At 41.7% G+C, this 20467-nt stretch overlaps 1 protein-coding gene across 1 annotated transcript; it reads left to right on the top strand.

Moving 5' to 3' along the window:
- Window positions 1–20467, top strand: unc119a2 (unc-119 lipid binding chaperone a2; the record flags this gene model as incomplete). The annotated part of the gene is made up of 5 exons (XM_080040731.1): window positions 1–244; window positions 18813–18926; window positions 19658–19757; window positions 19927–20099; window positions 20355–20467. 5 exons carry the CDS (start codon window positions 1–3, stop codon window positions 20465–20467), a joined length of 744 nt encoding a protein of 247 aa, XP_079896857.1.

Here is a 20467-nt window from a genome sequence, read left to right as displayed (position 1 = left end):
ATGAGCTATTCCTGTACCAGCAGAGGCACCAGCCAGGACCCGTCCAGCAGCGCTAAGAAGCCTGCCGCTAATAATACAGACAGCAGCACCGGTCACGGCAGCCCGAAGCAAGCGGCGGCGATGAGAGTGAAGAAAGGATGCAACTCGAGCGACGTGGGAGTCCCGGTAACCACGGAGGAGGACCTGCTCTCCAACGCGGTCGTCACTCCCGAGGACGTGCTGGGCTTGCAGAAGATCACAGAGCGTAAGTTCACTGATGCTTGTTCAGTGTGCCAATTACCAAAAGGACAACAAAAAGGTGCTGAAATGTTACAGCGCCTCTCTGTGAGTCATTTACCGCGTCATGCCGTGTGTGTCCCCTTATTGATGCAATATAGGCCCCCTTCAAACACATGCGTCTATAGATCCTATCTGGTGGATGGTGCCCACCTGTCTGCAGATGCGCATAAACCTTCTGCTAGCACCTTGGTCTCCATGTGACCTGTGGAGGTGGGATGAGGTGTCAGCCTATGATACCGGTGTTATGTGGAGGTTAAGTTTAGCGCATGTGGGTGGAGGTGGGTGAGAAAGTATCAGTTAGAATAAGCGCAAACAGGCTGGAGAACGAGACTTGATGGAGAGCAGTGAAGAAGTTCCCAATATTCAGGCAACATCACTGCACAGCATGATTTACATAGGCTCTCCATTGACACTTAAGGATATTTTTATTTGACTAGAAAGATGCAAAGTGCAGGTGCTGGAGTGGGTTCATCCTGAAAAGCAGCATGATTTCACATTTAGTTCATAGTTATATAAGTTAAAGTTTTACATTCATAATCCAAGTATACAGCAGGGTAATCAGTAAAAAACAATTTAAAGTAGTAATGGTATTTGTGATTTGAGACAAACAGCCAATGTGATTTTCATTAAATAAATTCAGTGGAGTAAACAAAAAAATTACAATATTTGTCTCTGAAATGCAGCAAAATAGAACAGCAAGCAACGAGTATACGGGGATATCAACAACACACCTCAAAAAGTTTTTTAATACAGCTTGAGTAAATGTAGACCTATACCTTCGAAAAAGACACAGATTTATTGTTTTACATTCTATTCCAGAGAAAACATTTTCTGTTCCTTTTTAACCCTTAGGGCCCGTTATAATATTAGGCACACTCGTACCGCTAAGGTCCGTAAAATGGACATTTCCTTGAGGTAGCTATAAAAAATATTATACATTATTTTTTTTCTACTTTTTTTTTGCCAATTCTTTTCCCCCACATCTGCCCTAACTATTAATATAAAATATTCATGAATTTTAAAAGATGTTAACCCTTTAAATGCCAGGTTTTGGTCATGATGCCATCGTATTTTAGATGAAAAAAACTGAAATATTTTCAATATACTACATGCAAACTAATTTTTTTTGTGTTGAATTATTAGGCCTGTGATGTGTCAATGATGAGCAGCAAAACTGATTTTCAGGCATTATTATTTTTTGTGCAGTGTCAAATACTCACACTCGTACCGCTAAGGTCCGTAAAATGGACATTTCCTTGAGGTAGCTATAAAAAATATTATACATTAATTTTTTTCTACTTTTTTTTTGCCAATTCTTTTCCCCTACATCTGCCCTAACTATTAATATAAAATATTCATGAATTTTAAAAGATGTTAACCCTTTAAATGCCAGGTTTTGGTCATGATGCCATCGTATTTTAGATGAAAAAAACTGAAAAACTGAAATATTTTCAATATACTACATGCAAACTAATTTTTTTTGTGTTGAATTATTAGGCCTGTGATGTGTCAATGATGAGCAGCAAAACTGATTTTCAGGCATTATTATTTTTTGTGCAGTGTCAAATACTCACACTCGTACCGCTAAGGTCCGTAAAATGGACATTTCCTTGAGGTAGCTATAAAAAATATTATACATTAATTTTTTTCTACTTTTTTTTTGCCAATTATTTTCCCCTACATCTGCCCTAACTATTAATATAAAATATTCATGAATTTTAAAAGATGTTAACCCTTTAAATGCCAGGTTTTGGTCATGATGCCATCGTATTTTAGATGAAAAAAACTGAAAAACTGAAATATTTTCAATATACTACATGCAAACTAATTTTTTTTGTGTTGAATTATTAGGCCTGTGATGTGTCAATGATGAGCAGCAAAACTGATTTTCAGGCATTATTATTTTTTGTGCAGTGTCAAATACTCACACTCGTACCGCTAAGGTCCGTAAAATGGACATTTCCTTGAGGTAGCTATAAAAAATATTATACATTAATTTTTTTCTACTTTTTTTTTGCCAATTCTTTTCCCCTACATCTGCCCTAACTATTAATATAAAATATTCATGAATTTTAAAAGATGTTAACCCTTTAAATGCCAGGTTTTGGTCATGATGCCATCGTATTTTAGATGAAAAAAACTGAAAAACTGAAATATTTTCAATATACTACATGCAAACTAATTTTTTTTGTGTTGAATTATTAGGCCTATGATGTGTCAATGATGAGCAGCAAAACTGATTTTCAGGCATTATTATTTTTTGTGCAGTGTCAAATACTCACACTCGTACCGCTAAGGTCCGTAAAATGGACATTTCATTGAGGTAGCTATAAAAAATGTTATACAATCTTTTTTTTTACTTTTTTTTGCCAATTATTTTCCCCTACATCTGCCCTAACTATTAATATAAAATAGTCATGAATTTTAAAAGATGTTAACCCTTTAATTGCCAGGTTTTGGTCATGATGACATCGTATTTTGGAGGAAAAAACTGAAAATGTTTATTATTTTCAATATACTACATGCAAACTAATTTTTTTTGTATTGAATTATTGGGCCTGGGATATGTCAATGCTGAGCAGCAACACAGATATTTAGGCATTATTATTTTTTGTACAGTGTAATAAACTGACACTCATACCGCTAAGGTACGTAAAATGGACTTTTGAAAAAGGTAGCTATAAAACATATTATACATCGATATTTTTCCAACTTTTTTAGGCTTGAATTTTAAACCAACATCAGTACTAATCATAAATTGAATTTTTGTGTTAGGAAAAGAACCTCACCTGCAGTCCATGCACATTTTCCACTCTTTTTGTTATTATCCAGAAGTGAACAGTGAACAGTGAACGGGCCAAGAACAGTGTAACAGGGACATCATTGGCTAAATAAAGTTGTGTGTATGAGAGAGACTGTGTGTGTGTGTGTGTGTGTGTGTGTGTGTATGTATCCCCATGACCTAGACATTATGAGCAAAAGGCTAGTGGTTTTCAAGTGGCACTGTTTTCATTCACTCTGTTCCATGTGTAGTTTTTCATGCAGAGGTTCAAAATCCCTCTAAAGATGACTTTGTATAAATGCACAGCACACACACCTACCTGAGGTCCATACACACAAGCATGTGCAGTGCACTGCTTCAAATAAGTTAAAACATGGGCCATCTTCAATCACATCAAAGGTGCAGCCGTCAGAGACACATAACAAGTCGTTGAGCTGTTTACACAGCTGCCATTGAAACCAGAGTTTCAAAGCAAACTGTGGAACTAGTTATTTCTTACCTGGCAATATGGAGGGAGCCTTTACACAAGAAGTACATAAAGCTTTGGAAACAGTGATGGAGTCTGATTCTGATAGCGAGTAATAGGAATCTGACACAGACAATGGTTGCGTTCCGAATCGCATACTTTCTACTATATAGTATGTAGAAAAAAGATTTAGGATGTCCCGATTCTTATGGCCAGATTTAGGATGGTTAGAAGTACCCGGATGTCCTACTTCATGCGGCCAAGATTGTTAGTGTTGAAAAGTGCATCCTATTTGGGCGATTCTGACCCACAATCCAGTGCGCACGTGAAGTGACGTCACATCGACGAAGCCTCCATATGAAAACAAACGGGGATGCGACGGATATAAAAGCAAGAGGCAAGATCAAGGCGCAATGTTATGATGAAATAAGAGAGTAAAGTATGTCCCAATAGTATGCCTACTGCATCCTAACTAGATTCTTTTTATCGTCGGATGTAGTATGTAGAATAGAAAAAAGAAAGAGTATGAGATTCGGAACGCAACCACTGTGTCTGAAACCTCCATTAACGCGTAACAGGTGGGTCCCTGTACCATTCCAGTGGCTGCAGGAGTATATCTCTGTGTATGGGTGTTGGTGGGGCCAACTGAATTCTCCACTACTGAAAGTCAGAGGAAACATCCCAGCTCTGGAGGAGGATTCAGAGTAAATGAAAACAGTGCCACTTGAAAACCACTAGCCTTTTGCTCATAATGTCATAGGTCATGGATATACACACACACACACACACACACACACACACACACACACACACACACACACACACACATACACACGTGCACACACACCCACATACACACACACACACACACACACACACACTCCTCAGGGTTAAAGCTAAAGGGAGAGGAAGGGGGGATTGTGACAGTGCTATCTAGTGGAAATAGCCTGTTTTTTCTCCATATGCCAAATATGGTCATAATGACGTAACATGGTGGAGAGTAGTAAAAATGATCAATTCCAAGGTAGAAGCCCAGATTGACACCCAGATATAAAAAAATGCATCAATTATGCTTTAATGGCAGTGTGTTGAAAAAATGGTGTTTGAATGGGTGTTAATGGACGTTTTATGGACCTTAGCAGTCTGAATGTAACTCTTGTTTGTATACAGTGTATTTTAGCCTTACTGTAGGAGCTGAGCTGGAAATAACATTATCATATAAAAATACACTTCCTTACCAGTTTTCATGCCATATGCATGAACACAGCCAAAATTATCCAAAAAAAGAAAAATGAAATGTCCGTAAAATGGACCAATGGGCCCTAAGGGTTAAGCAGTGCTTTCTTATAGTTATCTCCAAACAACAAGTCTAGTCTGCCCTCTGTGATAGTTTGATCACCGCAACTCGATGCAGTCGCTTTTTAATTATGTCAACTCTAAACCTTAATCAACCTTCTTACAGGGACATATGAAGGAATGGACAGCAGCCAGTAGACTCTTATGTGGACAAGAACACCTACAACTATCCACTCCTCAGGTCTTAAAGCAGCTGTTAGCTAACATGTGGCAGCAGGCCATCTGACTATTTAAAGGCCACCTGTAATACCGCACAAGACGGTTACCTTCGGCCAAAGAAGTGTGATAACATGCAAACACTGCCGGATTTTCTCCCAGCTATTTTTAGGGGAGTTAGGGCTTCGGACAAAAATTCACATACTTTTATTACCGCTTGCACTGATGGTCAGTCACTTACCTTTGGTAAGCAGCCTAACTGAGCATGTTTCCGCATGTGAGCATAAGATATAGATGCTCTTGTTCAAATGTTTCTATCTTCTTATAATTGTCTTCTTCCTTCCTTTTTAATCTTTAATATTTCATCAACATTTTATTCAGCTCAAGATAATACAAAAAGTGTATGTTGTGATGAAAAAGTGAGATTTGCTTGTCCAGTCCAACATAAAGAAGAGGAAGAGCTTTTTGGGAACATCCGTTGGCTCTGCTTGTCCTTCCTCTTTTACTGACAGCCAGCAGTGAAGCCTGGCCATAACTTTGGTTGTCCATTTAACCGACTCCATTACACAGATGTTTTGATACTTGACAGGGGGACAAATGTATGAGTGTTTTAATTTGCAAGTCTGTTGGTGACACCCCTATCCCCAGAACGTCCATGGCATTGTCCAGCTGCCCAGTGACCGGACCATAATGATCGCATATCCCATGCTGCTGGACCCTATTATGGACTTGGAAACTCTCACTTTCCTTTTCCTCGCAGCGTCATAGCTGGAGGCAAGAGGAGGCACGTGTGAATCACCACAGCAACGTGGATGCACGCTCGAGTCACTACGGCAACGTGAAGCATCTCCCCGTGGTTACAGCCCACACACTTTCTCCTTTGACTTTCCTTTGCGTTTTCTTTCCTCTCTTCAGCTCCCTAAGTTAGCTGTGCTGTCACCCGATGAGTTAAAACTTGACACATGTACTACGCTCACACTTTCTTGGCACAGTCTCTGGCGGGTCAAACAAAGCAAGAAATTACATGAGCTCTCTCTCCTGAGGAAGACAGAGGCACCGAAGCCCTTCTGTTGCTTTGTGATTCACCCGTCTCTGTTCTTTCCTGCTGCACATTTTCAAGTGGCTGCAATTGATTAATTTCCTAAGTGGCATAATACACAACTGACAATACAGCCATACCAGACCTGTTTTGTTTTTTTGTGAGTCTGAGCACAGATGTGTTACAGGAGAGGAAACTTTGATTTGTGTCAAATCCTCAGAAAAGTCGCCAGAGCTTCCAGAAAGCATTAAAGTTCCCCTATTATTCTGTGCTCCATCAAGCGACTGAGTTTGATTAAAGATTTGCATTGACGGAGCAGGCTAACTGATCTGATCCAAACTTATGTTCTTAACCCTTGTGTGGTGTTCATATTGTTGTTACACAGCCAGTGTTCGTGGGTCTGGTGGACCCATTGCATTTTAGGAGGTTTTAATTCAACATCAAACATTTTATTTTAAAATACTCAACAAATGTTTACTTCATCCTATTTGCAAGAAATATAAACAGCATATTGTTACGGCTGGACACAGACGCGGAGACAGTACCAGTTTAAGAAGGTTTATTTAACAAGAATCAGCTGGGGGTTGGGCCGGGATCCAGGGAAACTCCAACTGTCCAGGGGGGGGGTCCAGGGAGAGAGCAAAGGAGAATGTCCAGGGGCTTGGGCGAGAGCAAACCAGAGCAGGTGGGCAGAGGAGTCCGGAGGGAAGTGCTCGCTGGTGCAGGTTTGAGCCGATGGGGGAGTCAGACCAGGAGAGCTGTGGCAGAAAAAACAACAAGAATGAGAACGAGGCAAAAATGCAAACGGAGCTGCAAACAGGTAGGTAACGAGAGAGAGAGCTACTGACTGCGTGAACTGAGACTACAATCTGGCAGTATCTGGAAGGTCAGGCCGGGTATATGAAGGGCGGTTGATTGGTGATTGCTGGCAGCTGTGAGTGCTTGAACTGACTCCCACACACCTGCTCCAACCCTGCAATAAACCAGACAAGCAGAAAAGGCAAAAAACAAAACAGAGGCAAAGAGGCCCAGGCAGGATCATGACAGTACCTCCCCCTCAATGAGAACCTCCAGGCGAGCCACCGGGTTTCTCTGGGTTGTCCTGGTGGAAATCCCTAATGAGGGAGGGATCGAGGATGAGCTGGCAGGATATCCAGCTCCTCTCCTCAGGACCATACCCCTCCCAGTCCACCAGGTACTGGAAACCACGGCCCCGGCAGCGAATGTCCAGAATCCGCCTGACCGTATAGGCCGGGTGGTCGTCAATAATGCGGGGGGGTGGGGGGGAGGGATTTCCTGGGGGGCACAGAGGGCTGGTGGGGGGGGGGGGGATTTAACTGGGAAATGTGGAATGTGTGGTGTATCTTCATGGACAGTGGTAGCTTGAGTTTTACAGCTGATGGGTTAATGACAGTTTCTACCTCAAAAGGCCCAATGAAGCATGGGGACAGCTTCCTAGACTCAGTGTTGAGTGAGATGTTCTTTGACGAGCGCCAAACCTTCTGACCCGGTGTGAATTGTGGTGCCGGGACCCGGTGTCTGTCTGCCATACGCCGATTGCGCTCGGTGGAACGGAGCAGGGCAGCGTGCGCGTCCCTCCAGACCTTCCGACAGCGTCGAAGGTGGGCCCGGACGGATGGCACCGCGATGTCGCCCTCCTGCGCTGGGAACAGAGGGGGTTCATATCCAAGAGAGCATTCGAATGGGGACATACCAGTAGCTGCACTTGTCAGTGAATTGTGGGCATATTCCACCCATGGAAGGTGAGTGCTGCAGGATGACTGGTTCCTAGCCGTGACACAGCGCAGCACCGCTTCCAGATCCTGGTTGGCCCGCTCCGTTTGCCCGTTAGTCTGGGGATGGTAGCCTGAGGAGAGACTGACAGACGCCCCTAATTCATGACTAAAAACCTCCCCCAAACTGTGATAAGCAGCAGGGACTTCAGAAAGGTCAGAGGGCTCAAGCTTTAAAGGGACATTGGCGCCCTCTGCTGGGGAAAGGGCGGACCGCAGGCAAGACGAGAGAAAATAATCACTCTAGCTCTGAACACGACTAGTAGCCCAGTTGGTGTGGGGATTGTGTAAACTTAACCAAGGCTGACCCAAAACTAAGGGAGTGTGAGGGGAAGAGACAATGTGGAACTGGATTACCTCATGGTGATTACCTGACAGGACAAGGCGAAGGGGCTCTGTGCGATGGGTGACCCGTGCCAGCAGCTTCCCATTTAGTCCCTGGGCATTGAGGGGAGTAGGAAGCGGTCGAGTGGCTATGCCTGCTTTAGCAACGAATTCAGCATCCAGAAAGCTCTCGTCAGCGCTAGAGTCCACCAGAGCGAACGGGTTTGTTGGTTACAGGAGAGCGTAGCTTGCAGTTGCATGAGAGTTTGGGGGAAAGGAACCGGAGTGAGCTTGCGCACCAGGATTCCCACCGTTACTGGGGAGCACTCCCTTTTGACCGCTGGGGACATGAGCTCAAGAAGTGGCCGGGTGAAGCGCAGTAGATGCAGAGCCCTTCATTTATCCTCCGAGAGCGCTCAGCATTGGAAAGTTTGGCTCGGCCCAGCTGCATGGGCTCCACCGCCAAGGAGGAGGGGAAGACAAGGGAATTAGGGGATCGACTGGAGGAATGGCCTGGGGAGTGTCTTATAGGAGCTGGGGGAGAACGGGTCATGAGGCCGCCCGGCTCTTTCCCTGCGGCGCTCTCTAAGGCGATTATCAAGTCTGATAGCTAGGGCCACTAACTCGTCCAAACTAGCTGACTCATCCCGAACTGCTAACTCGTCCTTAACTGGATCGGCTAGTCTGCTGAGAAATGCCCCCTGAAGAGCCTCATCATTCCACCCCGTCTCTTTAGGGCCAGATTGTACGGTTACGGCTTGACAGGGAGGACACAGGCACGGAGACAGTACCAGTTTAAGAAGGTTTATTTAACAAGAATCAGCTGGGGGTTGGGCCGGGATCCAGGGAAACTCCAACTGTCCGGGTGGGGGGGTTCAAACCTTTCTTGACATTAACTTTATAATTAGTTCTAACTGCTTTAAGTTTCATCCATATTTGGAGTCCTACATGGAACCTTTTTTCAATCAAAATCTCAGATTATCTTTTTTTAAAAGCACTAGTGCCATGTCACAGCAGTTAACAGCATGTTTGGGTCGGTGAAGCAGTGTTTTTGCCCCTACAGGCTATCAAACGTCACCACAGTTAAGAGTGCTGCTTAGGAAAAGAAAAAATTACATGAAGTATTTTTTAGACAGAGCTAATTGAGCAATAAATTTAAAACGCATACCTTAAAGAGGACCTATTATACTACTTTTCTGGTCTTAATTTCTTGTTTTACACTGCTACCTGAGCAACCTGACACGAATCACATCACAAAAAACTATGTAGATTTTCGGGAAGCTCTTTCTCTTATTTTGGCGATCCAGCACGTCCTGTCAACACTTGAGTGTGTGTGCTTCGGCAATCTCCGCTCCCTCCGCCTGTGATCGGCCATCTCCGCTCCCCTCCCCCCCCTCCTGCAAACCCCACTCCGTTGTGATTGGTTACCTTCCTTCCGGAACACTTTCAGTAGCGGGAAGCGCGAGCATGGACCCATAAGGGCGCGAGGCAGACGCGAACAGGGAAGTGACAGCATTACCATACATGGAAACATCCGCGTGGTGACTTCACAAAGTTACATGCGACGTCACAAAGTTACGGAAGGGTAGACCGCTTTGAACACGTGACTTCTCGACTGGCTAGAATAGTGTTTAGTGCTCGGCACAGACACCCCAGACGGTCAGCAGGGAATACGTCGAAATGCATGCAAGTCATCATTTGATAATTTAAGCATGGCTATGAATCATCATAACAACGTTTATAGGTCATAAAAGTCAAAAAGCATCATAGGTCCGCTTTAAGAACCAAAAATCTTATTATAATTTTTATTTATTTTTTACACCACCCATCCATCATCTACTTATACTATTAAAGTGTGTGTTATATATGTAACACTCAGGATACACAATTTTACTTTAAATGAAATATATTTATAAATAAGAAGTAGGGATGTCCATGGTTAACTGGTTAACCGTTAATGTTACTAGAATTATTTCATCAAACTACCCAAGTGTTTGAATAATTGAAACTGAGTCAGGCCTTCTTGGAAGCAGGTGAATTTACTTGCAAACAGCATACAAGGGTCAAACAACATGCATCACAAATGGGCTTACATGATTGAATACATCGAATGAACAGTGTACAGAGATTATATGCAAGAGAAGTTGGTGTGTGCGCAAACACATACTAAGTTTGGTGTGTCCAGCCCTTGTTTTTGCTGGCGAAAGCAGAAATGTTTTAATTTGGCAGATAACAGGATATGGGAAATTTAGGGAGTCTTTTCTTACTGTGCACATGAATGCGTCATACCTCTGTATGGGCCAAAATCTTATTAGGCAGTCTTCAAGGCTAAACAACAAACTTGTAGCAAAACACTTTGGAGTTCTCAGGTTCTGGGACAAAGTTCAATAGGCAGAAAGCATGTATTGTGCATTAAAATATTATACAATAAAGCAAATTAAATTCTGTTAACATTCCACCCTTTTTATAATATTTAATGCAACTTTTTGCAACACTTCAAAGCAAAAGGGCAAAGCATATGAGTAAATATATTTCAGTCAAGCAGAATAATATCAAGTACATCAACATCTCAACATCACAGTTGTGAAAATGCAAGTTTGTGTACTGGTGCAACTTTGTCTATGTACAGTTTCATAGAGGACAGTCTTTGTAGAAGCCAGGGAACAGGAACCTAGGTCGTCTTGATGGTCAACAAGTCCTTTTGTGGCATTCTGACGCAAAGTGTCCTTCATATCACAGTCACTGGGGGAATGGTTATGTAGGATATTACCATAACCGATTCAGATTGTTCCTCAGTGTCCAATTGTCCTTATTGAAGAATGGTCAGCTTCGTCTTCTCCTTGCATCTGAAACAGAATGAATTTGAGCAGTAACATGTTCTCAAAAGAAATGCTCATCATTCTGCCAGGGTTGTTTCTAAAATATCATCCTATCCATTTTGCTTGCTCTAGATGTCACAATTAACGCACAACAACATTTTAGGATAGGTTTGATTTCATTCTTCAGTTCACAATTTTTGTCTGTGTTTGGGCAGCATTCAAGCACACACAGGCAGTCAGTGAGACAGGCCCTCCCTTTTCTGCATGGGACTGAATCACACACACACATTTTTGTGCTCTCTCCTTTTCTCCTTTTCACAGAGACTGAGTCTCAGTTAGACACACATGTAATTCATTCATCACATACAGTTTGTGGCAAATAGGTTGCTCTTTCGTCCTTTCTCTCATAACAGCATAACAATTGTATGCACACTTACTAAACCTTTTATATCTCCCTTCCCCTACATACTTTTTCTTTCTTTATAACATCCATAAACAATCAGTTCCAAACAATCTTTTTCCTCTTACACTTTCAACAACATTCTCTTATTCATCTCTTTGGCCACCACCTTTCTCTTTACTGTTCTCGATGGGGGCTTGGATCAAATGTAAAGTCAGATATTTGATCATATGTAAGAGGGGCAGTTGCTTACAAGTAATTTAATTTTTTTTTTTTAATGTAAAATCTAATCAATTTAACAGGGTGAACACCCCTATTCCCTCCAATTGATTAACAAAATTCACCAATTTAAAACTAGAACACCCTATGTGATGTATTCTAAACAAAACTAATAAGTCTACTCTGCAGTTGTAGACTATTGACAAACATAACAAAACAAAACAAATAAACAACCTGTCATAGACTAACTCCCTGGAGCAGTACTATATCCCCAGGCTAAGTAACAACAAGCAGCCAGATATCAATTTGTTTCCACAAAACCTTCCCGAATTACAAAGAACTCTCAGTTTAATGGAACAAACTATATCTGTCAGAATAAAGGGACCACCCTCGATCCCACACTAATGATCATCTAATTACGTACGTGAGACTTTTGTTTTTGACAGTGTAAATTCTCAAACACCAAAGGCTGAGATAGGTTTGTCTCTAGTGCATCTCCCCAAACACTACAGGCTGAGATAGGTTTGTCTCTAGTGCATCTCCCCAAACACTACAGGTTGAAATATTTTTCTCTTTAGTGCATTTTCCCAAACACTACGATCAGTTATTCTCCCTTACGGTAAAACCATGAGAAATACTGCTTCATAAACTAGTTTATCTACCTAATACATAAAACAAAGGAATTCCTAATTCCTGGACAAAACAAAATCAGCTGTTTATATTCACCTGATTTCAAGAAAGCCTCGACTCGCTCAGGCTCTGGATTCCGTCACCCCTCCTCCGTCCAAGTAGAGTCTGCAGACAGCCTCTTTTGTAGCAATGTTCACTGGAGGTCTTTTGTCGAGAGTCGTGGACTCCCCCGTGCCCGGTGCAGGCTCTTCTCGTCCAGAGAATGAGGATGTTGGATCCGGCCTTCTCGAAGGACCATTTGTTACTAGAATTATTTCATCAAACTACCCAAGTGTTTGAATAATTGAAACTGAGTCAGGCCTTCTTGGAAGCAGGTGAATTTACTTGCAAACAGCATACAAGGGTCAAACAACATGCATCACAAATGGGCTTACATGATTGAATACATCGAATGAACAGTGTACAGAGATTATATGCAAGAGAAGTTGGTGTGTGCGCAAACACATACTAAGTTTGGTGTGTCCAGCCCTTGTTTTTGCTGGCGAAAGCAGAAATGTTTTAATTTGGCAGATAACAGGATATGGGAAATTTAGGGAGTCTTTTCTTACTGTGCACATGAATGCGTCATACCTCTGTATGGGCCAAAATCTTATTAGGCAGTCTTCAAGGCTAAACAACAAACTTGTAGCAAAACACTTTGGAGTTCTCAGGTTCTGGGACAAAGTTCAATAGGCAGAAAGCATGTATTGTGCATTAAAATATTATACAATAAAGCAAATTAAATTCTGTTAACAGTTAAGAAGATCTTTAACCGGTTAATACTAAAGGTTAAACGGTTAAAAAAAATTAAATAATCTTAATTTCTCTGAAATCCGGACTCTTATTTTGATATCGCTAAACCGGATGTAATAATGCCAACTGTCGGTAAAGAATGAAACGAGTAGTATAGGCTACGCTCAACTTTATAATAGGTCCATGGTACGCTCCCAGTCACAACGCTCCCGTGTCATATGTTTGTATAATTTAATTAACAGCGTGGGCTCCCGCTAGCTTAACATAGCGCTAGCATTAGCCTTCTTGAGGTGGATGCTGTCCTGCATCTATCACCGTCTCAGTGAGTGTGTGAGGGAGTGACAGACAGACAGGCAGTGAGTGAGTGCCCCTGCACAGACACAGGTCTGCCATGATAGTGTGCCAGGATCAATAGCGAAAATCAGTCAACAAAAGCGTTAAGTATCATTATGCAGTACTGATAACATCGGAGCTTATCAATATTACGGTCTTTCAAAATGTTGCCCCGTGCTCAGCACTACTTAGCACCGGGTTTCGGTGGGCTACCCATCCACTAAGCCTGTGTGTGTGTAAATGTCCCTTATTGCACTTTCTGCTCCTACATTCGCATACTAGGCCTCTTCTCACAACAGACAAGGTGCCGTGTGAATGTCAAAATGTAGGCATTTAAATTGGCTACTGGTCCCATAGTTTTTAAATTAATATGCCGGTCCTTGGAACTAAAAAAAGGTCGGGAGCCCTGCTGTAATGCTTCAGGTAGGCCTATTTCACTATAAATAGGCTACATTAAATCTTAACGGTTAATAACCGTTAATTCTGGTGGTTAACCGGTTAAAGAAAAAAATCTAAATGGCCATCCCTTATAAGAAGTTATCAAAAAACCAAGATGTAACAGAGTACTGGGCTAAGTAGGTTTGACTCTTGGAGCTGGTGGTGAATTAATAACACTGAATGTTGGTAACCGGTTTTGTATTTCACTTAACAAAGTCACTTGAAATCAAGGAAATGTTCAACATAAAATAGACCTTCAAGTCAATTTAGTTATCTTCGATATTCACACTCAGTTTGGGCACCTTTTACTCCATACATTTAAATCAACAGTTCCCAGTTCTATTCATACATTCATCCAAATAAACATAAAACGATGCATCCCACACAAATCATGTACTGCAGTTTAGATGTGTTGTGGGTGCAGAATGTTCAATGAGGTCAGAGTTTGTTTGGGTAGGGGGAATCCTACCACACTCCAGGCAGCCAGGCTTGAGGCCTGCCTTTTGAGGGAATTTGATTTTAGTTTTTTTTTTAGCTCACCATCATCTTGCTCCGGCAATAGGGCCTGACCTGTTTAGGCAAACAGGTAAGATTTACACGTCTGCTCAATTTGGGAGCAGCATTTTAATTAAGTTTTCCATTTTGGAGCTCTCACCAGTGTTGAAAGAGTCCTCCTCAGCAGCAGATCAGCTCCTCCATGTTTGCAGTCACTGTCCAGGTAAGTACATTTTGTTTCCAGGGTTGGTAAGTTTGGTTTTGTGTCTCTCCTGTGTTGTGTTTCTCTTTCCAAAGTTCTTCTTCTTCTTCTTTTTGGGTTTTTTTTGGCGGACGGCAACCAGCTTCAGGTCGCATTACCGCCACCTACTATGTTGGAGTGTGAACCGGAGTTAACTACCCCTCTAACTAAATTCTCCCCATCAATCCTGTCACCCTCAAATATTTAAATAATTTCCCTACCCCCTCTTCAAATAAACTTTTTAAACTAAACTCCCCAATTCCCATTTTCTTTCCAAAGTTCTAATTGACTGGGGTTTTAACTGTGTCCTGCTGCCTGAATGCTTGATTAACTGATTCGGTTCACCTGGGGAATGGGGGTAGGTTCCATTGGCTCAGGGGATTTGATTGGCTCAGGGGATGTGATGTTTGCCAATTTCAGCAGTATTACATATACCTTTTTGTATATTAACCCATTGATGACTATGGCAATTTGGATGCATGTCCTTAATGCCTGAGGGTTTTCTGAAAAAATAGTATGAATTGTAAAGTCTACCAAAACCTTAATATCTAAGCCTGTGTAGCACATAGAAACATGAAATAAAATACATTTAAAAGTTAAGGTTCACAGGTTTTATTTAAACATGCTCCCTTAGCGCTTACAAACCAATACATTTTTCTAAAATCGTCAAAATTAGATGGGGGAGAAAAAATAATTATAAATAATATAAAATGTTTAAAAATAATGTGCTAAATGAGGTCATAATTCTGCTTCCTTTTAGCATGGATAGTAGTGACTGAGTGTGCAGTGGAGGGATAAAGATAGACAGATATAGGAAGGAGAAGATAGCTTTATTTTATAATTTAGCTCAGTTATCACTGGCACCATAAATCTGACTTCCCAGTAGAACTGGAATGCAAACTGACTCCGGCTGTCGGGAGCCGATCAGCTGGTCCAAACGGCTGTATACCACGGAGATGAAAACGAAACTGAAACTTAACTATCGCATGGCTGGGCTGAATTTGAGTTGGAGCAGCAAAATATAGCCTAAATTCTTAAATATTGTTAATAAATAGATGCAATGTGTTGTGTGATTTTCGTCAGTAGTCTATAGTAGGCCTAGCCTACGCCTAGATCCTGCGCTCTGAACGCCAATAACTGTTCTGTAATACACTATCGCCACACTGCTGGCATATTTTTTCATTATTTTCATTTTTTTTTTTATTGACGTGATTTTCGGCAAACCACACAACTTTTGGGTGGTCACGTGGTCTTAAAAAATCAACAAAACCCACCTCATGTGTATTTGAACCAATGACATTCTATGCTTCACGCGCCATGAAAATTAGATAAAGTAACAATGCTGCGCTACGCAGCATCAGGCAGGAGATACAATGTGGCATCGCGCAGCAGCCGTCATCAATGGGTTAATAACCTATTATAGTAGTTCACTGTTTAATATTAATACACAGAAATGTAGTTGATCTCACACAAGAGGATTAACTTGTTTATAGTTATCGCCACACCGCTAGAGAGGCTGAAATGCTGTCTCAACATGTTGATTTAAAAGAAAGAGTTTAAGTTCATGAACAATCATCCAATCTGCAGGGTGTACTTGTGGCACCTACCTCCCTCTTTCTCACAATGCAAATTACTTAAAAAGCTGTGTAAAGTAATAATGACAAGGTATTTTGAAGTCTCTCCCTCCTGAAATATGCCGTATTTTATGTTGAATAAAATAGTGGATGCCACGCAGTCACAATGTGAGGTGGGGGTCATTTAAGAATTGGATCTACTGACTCAGTTTGGTCACCATGTCTTTCCTACTTGCTGCTTTAACCCTGCCCCCTCCCTCCACTGATTAGTTGGATCTGCCTTCATACCAGAAACTAAACCGGATTAGTCCATGTGGGCATGTTGGACCTAATTACCTCACTCCTTTATGTTAGATTGCCCGTTAACAAAAGAGGAGTCCTGGTGTCTGTCATATCTTCATCATTGTGTTTTACTGTACACACCTGTGAGTAAATGCAGCTTTGAGTCACAGATTCTGTATATCGACCTAAAAAAAACAATGTTTGAATATAAAATAATTAAAAGTAGTTAATAGTCACATATAAATAGGCTATGTGTGAGAGGATCTCAGCTGTAGTTTTGTCCACATGTGAAAAACTCTTGAATCCAACCTGTTAATTACAGTCGCTGAGCAGCAGGACATGACACAAAATGTGTGGTTTCCATGCCAACAGGACAGAGGGCTCCATGCCAGAGAAGTGTCAGAGAGTCCAGCCGTATCTGAACTGGCTTTATTGTGTTTGTGACAGAGAGAAACTCGTGTTCAAAATATAACCTTAACCATCTGTGAGTGTTAATCTCTTACTATACTTAGACCTATAAGGGGTTTAATGTGGAAACGTATACACGTTGCTTGGCAACGCCCTGGTCCCGCCCGTAGCCTATATCACTCTCCCTTTTAGCTTTTCTTCATTGCATTTTTTCTTTGATGGTTCAGCCCCGTTATCAGTCATTATGACGACAAATAACTGTCTCAAACAAAGCTCCCGCTCCCCTTCCCTCACCTGGAGGGATAGGCTTCTCAATTCACGTTGCTGCGCCACACTGAAATCTGCGACCAATACGGATATGTGACCATAGAGCCTGCACGAGCGAACCGAAAATCGGACTGGGTGTGCGACCAGACCAAAAGCAGTAATAAAAACTATTTAAAAACGTCTTTCTTTGCACTGATGGTCTCGTTTGCTGTTAAAGGTAATTTATGATTATCAGAGGAAACATGAGGCTGTTTAAAAGATATTTAAATGTTACTCGTAGCCGCTTTAATGATGATTTACAGGCAAGATTTACATGTGATGAATCATTTATACAGCCCTTCCATACCCACATACGTAATGAGAGCTGCTCTGTCAAATGTACTTCCTTTTGGACATTCTTCAATCCTCATAAATCTGACAAAAAACTCATTCTTATTCATATTTCTTCCAGTTTAAGTACTAAATATACACAGCTGTATGCATCCCTTGTAGTACCTTCCAGGAGTGCAGGGAAGCTGCTGCCGTCCATGTCAATGTGTAAGTAACAGCTTGCCCCGGGCTTATTGACCGGTCAGAGCTGCCGTCATTAGCGCTTATTAAAGGTGAAGTAAGAGGTTTATTTATGTTAATATAACTGTTAAATCACTCTTTATTCATACAGTGATCACTTTCATAATGTGCGCGTTTCATAAAGCCGATTTCTCAGTCAGCTGCTCTGCATGTAATCGGCTAATAAACTTTTCGGGGGATCACAAAATTAATATCCAATCACAAGAGAGAACGCTACAAACCGACACCCGTCTCACTCATGGTCTCACTGCCGGTGCACGCCAGAGCGATAGTTTTTATCATGTTTTTATCACACTAAAGGATCTGAGATGATGCTAGATAACTCGCTGCTTGAAGACCGCAGTGCATTAATGTGGTGACGCAGGGACAAGCGAGGGGACTGCTAACTGCAGTAACTGACAGGAAGTTAGCTAAAAGAACCATTCCGCTTACAGCACCTTTAAATCATCCTTTCTCTGTACTGCTTGACTTTCACGACTCCATTGTTTAACCGATGTCTCTGAACAGACCGATGTGGCTGGCTTCCTGTTAGCAGATTCACTGCAAACAATGTCCATCAAGAGAAATGGCAGAACATGCTGAGACGAATGCAGATCAGGCACTAAGCTAATAAACGGACATGGCATGTGATCATTTACTGCCTCTCCGTTTCTGTTTTGGCTGCTCACATCTGCTCTGATCCGCTCTCTTTATAATAATTTTTCATCACGTGAAGCTTCTTGGCTGCCAGCAAGCGATGAAAGGGAGCCTTAAAGGGAGATGATGGATAGAGATGTTGCAGTTACACCTTCCGGCCAGTGACATCATCGGATTATGCAGGAAGCAGGAAGTGTCTGCTCTGCTGGGGGAACATTAATGAGCAGTGACACTGCCTGGTGAGGGCAGTAAGGATTAGAGGAATAAAAATAACTTCTCTCTGTGCGTTGTTGTATTTGTGAGGGAATGGCTGCTCTTAAACAGTTTTCCACACAGCTTTGTGTCAAGAAAATCACTTGTATTGCTTTTTGAGTCTCTCTGCCATGAACACATTTCAGTCTGAAAAAGTATTGAGTTATGCCTCGTTTTCGAATTTCCGAGTAATGTAATTAATCCCATACTGATCGATTTGAGTGCTTTGTGTTTAATCTGAAATTCCTCACCCTCTCTCAGATTATCTGTGCGGTCCGGACGACAACATCTTCAACATTGACTTCACCAGGTTCAAGATCCGAGACATGGAGACCGGCACAGTGCTGTTTGAAATCACCAAACCTCCAACCACAGGCAAGTCACTCCACTACTTTGATTGGATTGGTGTCATGTAACACACGCAGTAAACACATTATAAAGCAGCTTTGTACATGTAGGCTGCACACATCCACCTAGCAAATCAATTACCCTGCAGAAATATCCTAGGAAAACACAAGCTGTTGATCATTCTTCTCAAAGGTTATTGTCAGAATTTGCATGAAATTTCATACACCTCCTCTGAGTCACATCTCAGTCACATTCCAAAACACTGACATTATATCATCTTTAGATTCAGAGGATCTCTGATATCTATCTCAAATGTTTGTCGATTGTTCACAGGAAAGATGCTGCATATAATAACAAGACTTTTCTTCAATATCAAAGGAATCTTTGGCTAGTTTTCTGTGCACCCATGGGAACATAGAAAACAGGATCAATTGGGCATACTTTTGGTGCTTCCAATTCTCCAAAATCTTTGTGATAATGAGACGTTGTAGAAAGAGGCCTATATATACAAAATATGTTATCCCATATGTTTCAACAATAAGTTAAGTTAAGAAAACAATCCTATGATAATTCCCCCACCAAACAAATGCATAACTATTCCTAATTGGTGGTGGAGTGTATATAAACAAGTTACCCCTTTTTTTTGGGGGGGGGGGGGGTGAATATTTTACAATTGTATTAGTTGTAATGTGTTTGTTTAAACTATTTTATTTCATTTAAATTCTCTTCCATTTCACCCAAACTGGTCATCATATTAGACAAAGCAGGGGAGAAGAGGGATATTGACCCAAACGCAGGACGATTTGTACGTTACCAGTTCACCCCCGCTTTTCTCCGACTGCGGCAAGTTGGAGCCACGTAAGTGAGAACGTGTGTGAATCTATATTTAAAAAGGATGCAGTTACCAGCAGATTGATTGCTTTGTCCTGTGACCTCTCGATCTCTCTCTCACTTCAGGTTTTTGTTTTGTTGTCTGTGAGTTCTCTGTGTCATCTTGTTTTCTTTCTGTCTGTCTTAATCCCTGCAGTGTCGAGTTTGCGGTTGGAGACATGGCAATAGAAAACTTCAGAATGATCGAGAGACATTACTTCAGAGAGAAGTTGCTCAAAAGTTTTGACTTTGAGTTTGGCTTCTGCATGCCCAGCAGCAAAAACACTTGTGAACACATCTACGAATTCCCACCTTTGTCTGAGGACAGCAGTAAGTCCATCCACATTCAGGGGGCATAAACACACAATTTTCTTCTCTCTAGACTATCGATACTGGACCTAACTATTGGATACAGATATCACGAAAATAATTATCACAATACATTGCTGTATCGATATTTTAGCACAGCCCTACTTTGCACTCTATAACTTAATCAATCGCACATTAATCAACAAATCGCTGTGGTTGGGGCTTGGTCCCGAACCAGTGCTCTAACAACAGTGTTGTTCTTGTGTCTGCTCACAGTCAGAGAGATGGTCCTGCACCCATACGAAACGCAGTCCGACAGCTTCTACTTTGTGGACAATAAGCTGGTGATGCACAACAAGGCGGACTACTCGTACAATGGCGGCACGTAG

This window comes from Ammodytes marinus (genome assembly GCF_949987685.1).
Source record: "Ammodytes marinus genome assembly, chromosome: 14".
NCBI lineage: Eukaryota > Metazoa > Chordata > Actinopteri > Uranoscopiformes > Ammodytidae > Ammodytes > Ammodytes marinus.
The sequence above is the reverse complement of the archived record's forward strand: the minus strand, read 5'-3'. Positions and strand labels throughout refer to the sequence as shown.